The sequence below is a fragment of the Panicum virgatum genome, chromosome 6N (assembly GCF_016808335.1).
Source record: "Panicum virgatum strain AP13 chromosome 6N, P.virgatum_v5, whole genome shotgun sequence".
NCBI classification, from domain to species: domain Eukaryota; kingdom Viridiplantae; phylum Streptophyta; class Magnoliopsida; order Poales; family Poaceae; genus Panicum; species Panicum virgatum.
In genome coordinates, this window is record NC_053150.1 from 46452876 (window position 1) to 46458572 (window position 5697).

The 5697-nt window shown below is 38.9% G+C and overlaps 1 protein-coding gene across 1 annotated transcript; it reads left to right on the forward strand.

Moving 5' to 3' along the window:
* Positions 1–464: 464 nt before the first annotated feature.
* On the forward strand, positions 465–5329 carry LOC120678233 (calcium-transporting ATPase 2, plasma membrane-type-like). Its single transcript, XM_039959376.1, has 4 exons — positions 465–704; positions 4024–4195; positions 4424–4722; positions 5081–5329. The coding sequence occupies exons 1-4, from the start codon at positions 465–467 to the stop codon at positions 5327–5329; spliced, it is 960 nt and encodes a 319-aa protein (XP_039815310.1).
* Positions 5330–5697: the final 368 nt, after the last annotated feature.

The following is a 5697-nucleotide window of genomic DNA, read 5'->3' on the forward strand; positions in this document are numbered from 1 at the left end:
GATAGTACAGATTGGGAATCGGACTCCTCGGAGGCCTTACAACGATATCATAAGAAATTTGCGAGAATGTCTGAAAGAAATGATGCGAATATTAGGCCAGCGGAAATTCCGACGGCTGATTCGTATCAGTTGGACTCAGCTGTGTCTCATTCCGGCATTTCGCTAAGCTGTCTGGTGAAAACTCCACTCCCAGAGCCAAATCATGGCTTGTTGGTTGAATGCAACACAAGTGAGAACGTCCAAAATGTCATTGAAATGTCTGATTCCAAACTAACGGAAAATCCGATTACTGGATCAGGGCAAAATACAAATGGAGATATGGTTGGGATTGATGGGGAGCAGACACAAACAGTCTATAATCGTGTCATGAAAGTATGAAACACAAATGGAATCATCAGGTAAGGTTTATCTCCTCAACCAGAGGGATTAATCACGGGAGGAGCCATGGAGCTTACTCATTCCCAATGAATCCTTCTGAAAGGGAACTAAGACAAAAATCATTAGCTGTGAGATTTCCATTTGAGCAGGTTCTGAATGATAGGGTTAAACTAAAGTATGCTCCGATTGAATTCCAATGGAATATTCAGGAAAATCCTGATAAAATAACAGAGCCCCTTGCATTCGCTCAAATTATGGAGAAGAAGCCTGACATGTGGGGTTACAGACGTCAGAACGGTGGTTCAGACTTCAGACAACCGCCCAAGGTGAGAATTGTCACCGGTCTATTAGGAGCATATGCCTGAACAAGTGACACATGTCACCAACCTAAAGCAAACTGCTAAGGGTAAGTGTAACAAGAATAGTGACCGTGGGTCAGGTCACCTCCCTCCCAATCCATCTTTTACTGGCATAGAATACTCCCAACCCATGCCCATCTCAAACCTGCAAAAGTTCGTGGGTCACCTTTGGGAGAAACCTAGGCCCTGTTTGGTTGTGTGGATGGGAAACATGTTATGGAATTATTTTCATGTGTTTGGGTCTCACGGGATGGGCCAAAGACGGGACCCACAGCTGACCGCGTCAGGCGTCAGCATGCGCATCACTCCGCGCACAACGATGCGCCCCCAATGCGCTTCAGGCCTTGTTTAGTTCCCACCCCATAAACCTCGTAAACGCAAAAAAAATGTCACATCGAATATTTCGACACATATATGAAGTACTAAATAAAGTCTATTTATAAAACTTTTTGCATAGATGGGCTGTAAATTGCGAGACGAATCTAATGAGCCTACTTAATCCATGATTTGCAGCAGTGATGCTACAGTAACCATCCGCTAATTATTAACTAGCAAGGTGGCCCGCGCTAATAGCGCGGCTAGTCTGATTTCAGCTATCATAGTAACATTATGTACATAAAATTCATTTTTCTATCTCTAGGTAGTTTCTTACTTTTCTTTCTCATAGTGATGAGGTATATGTGTAGATTCTTTTCAGTTGTTATATTCTCCCATTGTCTTCTTGAGCAATTACATCAATATACCATCTTCTTTCTTGGGCCTTGAACAAGCTAATTTTCTCATCAATGATCAAGATCTTGGTGCGCATCTAATCATTCAACATCATATATAAATCTATACTCTTTTATATTCTCCTACTTTTTTAAACATGATTTGCTCAAGCCTGTGGACACCCTAGGCTGGATGGACTTCATATTCTTATACTATTATTTTATCACTTTAAGTTTTAGTTTTGTGTACTTTTTTAGCTATGGTCTCGATATCATTCTTAGGAACTACACAAATAGACCATCCTCTTTTCCACGCCTTGAGCAAGCCAATTTCCCCTCTAATCATCCCAGTCTTGATGCATGTGTAGTCCATTAATATTCTGAACTAAACCTCCCCTCCTTGATATTCTAATAGAATACTTTAGCCCAAGACAAATCTACACCGCTCCATATTGGTATTCATAGTCTTTTTGGCCCTATTTACCTTGTCTCTTCTTTTATACTTTCTCTCTTGCCTTGCCTTCTATATGTTGTTGTTCTTGTCTTCTAAGAATGCTTCATCTTTTACATCATGCTTTTCTATCATGACCTGCTCGTATTGATCCATAGGTTATCCGTGTTCCCATTTATCATGTTGGCTTTCACCGACATATCTATTATGATGCCCACATCCTTTTGCAGCATTTCATTATGACCAATAGGATTTCCATGTCCTCTACTGATAGCTTGGCATTATGTACCCTAATGGTAAAATGTTAATCTTATAATGCACTCATTATTTAATCCTAATTTTAGGTTAAACCAATTAAATTTTATATAAGCTATTTATTTGGATATTTTAGTATCACTAGCGGACCTAGGGCCTAGCGACCCTAAGTCGTCGCCCGTGCTCCTCTGCTGCAAATTCTACTATGAGCCTAGATCTTCATAAAATCCAACTTATATCTTCTCTTTTTTAGTTTAACTTGGTTAATATTTTACCAGTACTGTGAAAAAAGCAGGTAGCATTAAAATTTTAGGAACCAATGTCCCTTTATTTAAGTAATCTGTTCAAAATTTAGATACTATTTGTCATTACTATTCCTAAAGATTTAGTGATTTATTTTATTATTTACTTGGATCTTTTATTTTTATATTTCTATTTTTAGATTTTATATTGTATTAAACAAACCCCTCTAGAATAATTTAAAATATTGGATTATCATAAGAATCAATGTTATCAATTATCTTTTATTAGTATGGCAATTTCAAGCCATATTTATAAATCTATCTTAAATAATTTTACTTTACATGGGCTATATATATATATATAATTTGCTTCCCAAACTCAATAGAAATCAAATATCAGTTTTTATTATTTGATTAATTTGGATCCGATACTAAAATAGCTCCGTGCCAACTTTAGTACCGGACTAAAAGTTAACCGGTACTAATCGTATGGGACGAAAGCTCGTTTTTCTTGTAGTGTATGCACTCTTTTTCAAGTGCTAATTTCCTTTTTCTTATTCTAAATTTAGCTATTTGGTTGTAGTGAAGTCTGAATTTTATTATTTTTAATTCCTAATTTATTTATTTACTAATCATATTTGGCAAGTTTTTTTTTATCAAATCCTAATTTTCTCAATTTTTTAATTATATATATATATATCATATTTGATATAGACTCTTTGAGTTAATTTTGATCGTTAGATCTTCATAAAATTTCATGGTGTATATTCTCCTCTTTTTAGATACTTGGTAATGTCCAGGCTCTCTCGACGAATGTGGTGATTTTCTTTTAACGCTGCTTTATTTGTCGTGCTTTGCAAAAAAATTGATGTCGTGATGGATGCTACCGATCCATACATACATATGCTGTTGTTGTTTAATCATCTAGCAGCCAGTGTTTGTAGTATTACCCCGACTCCGAAATGAAGCGGCCAACCGTGTAACATATATATCCAAGGGCGAGCAGGTAGTATAGGACCGAGGTTCACGTAGGCGACCAACGCTTTGCCATCAGCCCATCCTAAACCGATGGTCACCCCCAACAAACATTGAAGATGCAGCATGGCGTACATGTCAGCTTGTGGTCTATGAAAAAGGTCATGTCATGTCACATGTGAGGCTCGTCGGCAGCTTGCCGGCTGCATGCTGTTGAGGAGTATGGCGAAGGCAAGCAGCACGGAGAGATCATGCATGGCGGCGAGCACACCCTCGCTGGACGTGAAGAGGTGCCCCGGCGCTAATTTTTAGAAGCTTATTTACTTATCATATTCGGTAAGGATTTTTAATCAAAGAAATTTTTTATTAATTTATTAATTCTGAAATATATATTTCATTGATGCCGGCAAGCCGGTGGTGAAAGTTGTGTTCAGATCAAGTTACAAATAGGAGCGTTTGCAGGAGTAGGAGTTACAGCATTGGGAAGTTTTGTACTACAACAAGCAATAATTTAATTGGTAGCTATATTTTTCGGCATGTTATTACTTGTGCTATTCTTGACATCCACATAACAGCTATAAGAATGAACTCATTTACCTGTGCTCCCAATGCCATTCATTACACAGTTCTGATATGATTATCTTTATGTGAAGGTGGCGAAAGAGAGTGCGGATGTTATCATTCTTGATGACAACTTCTCCACTATAGCCACTGTTGCTAAGTGGGGTCGATCAGTGTACATCAATATTCAGAAGTTTGTGCAGTTTCAGCTGACAGTCAATGTGGTTGCTCTCATTGTAAACTTCTCTTCAGCTTGCTTGATAGGTATTTATGAAAAGTTGATTTTATTTTTTCCCTTAAAATAAAGAATTTATGCTGCAATGCAATTACATCTATCACATAAATACTGGAATGAACCTTTTATATTTGCAATAATGTTTCGGATAATCCAAATTTGTGTTATAATACTAACGCTGCAAACTTCAAACTTTCAAATCTGTTTGTTCTGTAAGTTGTTTCTCACTGTTCCTGTACTTTTGCTTGTTGATGAAGGGAGTGCTCCTCTTACCGCTGTGCAATTGCTCTGGGTCAACATGATCATGGACACACTAGGCGCACTGGCATTGGCCACAGAACCTCCAAACAATGAGCTGATGAAGAGAACTCCTGTTGGAAGGAAAGGAAACTTCATCAGCAACGTCATGTGGAGGAACATCATGGGACAGGCCATCTACCAGTTCCTTGTGATTTGGTATCTGCAGGCTGAAGGGAAATGGCTCTTTGCAATCGAGGGCGACAACTCCGATCTAGTCTTGAACACAATCATCTTTAACTGCTTCGTATTCTGCCAGGTAATTTGGAAGTGGCTTCTTGCATTTATTTTTCTGCTTTTACCAAATATGTAGGCCCCCATTGGCTTTACTTTGTGTTTCTTGCTGGAACTATGGCATTAGTGTGCTAATGAATTTATATCGGAAAATATGGGATTATTCCACAGAATCCCTACTAAGAAAGGCTGAAACCTGAAAATAGTACTTTGATACTTTCAACTGTCAGAAAAGGGGTTTCTTTATGGCAATCTGGGAAAGTATGATTACTGGAAGTTTGAAATGGTCATGAATATGGAATAAACATCCATGAACAATACTATTTTTATTCGTTTTAACATGCGAAGCTCCACTAATTCTTTTCTTTTCCTGAACCGTGCAGGTTTTCAATGAGGTGAGCTCAAGGGAGATGGAGAGGATAAATGTCTTCCAGGGCATCCTAGACAACAATGTCTTCGCCGCCGTCCTCGGCAGCACCGTCGTCTTCCAGTTCATCATAATCCAGTTCCTCGGCAACTTCGCGAACACGACCCCTCTCACGTTCACGCAGTGGATCGCCAGCATCTTCATCGGCTTCATTGGCATGCCGATCGCCGTTGCGGTGAAGATGGTGCCGGTCGATTCTGCGTAGGAGGCACTACTAATTCCTGTCAGAAACTGAAGCCTGGCAATTTTTGGCCATTGCCATTTGCATAACTAGTTCTTTTTTTCTCTCTTTTGTGTAATGCATTTAGGTAAGTCGTCTTTGCCCATTTTTATTGCTCTATGATCTAGAAGTTGAGACAGGTAATGGGCCTGATCATTCAGACTGTCGAATAGGATCATGTAGCTTTTGGTGTTCCAAATTCGTCACTCTTTATGTGTTTCCTTTGGAACTCTGGAACTGTACATGGCTCGAATTGTTTGCACCAAGAACGAGTCCATTCATTTGTGATTCTACAACTGGAGCTTGAACTTGCTGCTGTTTTCCCGTCACAACTCACAAGCTCCATAAGCAAC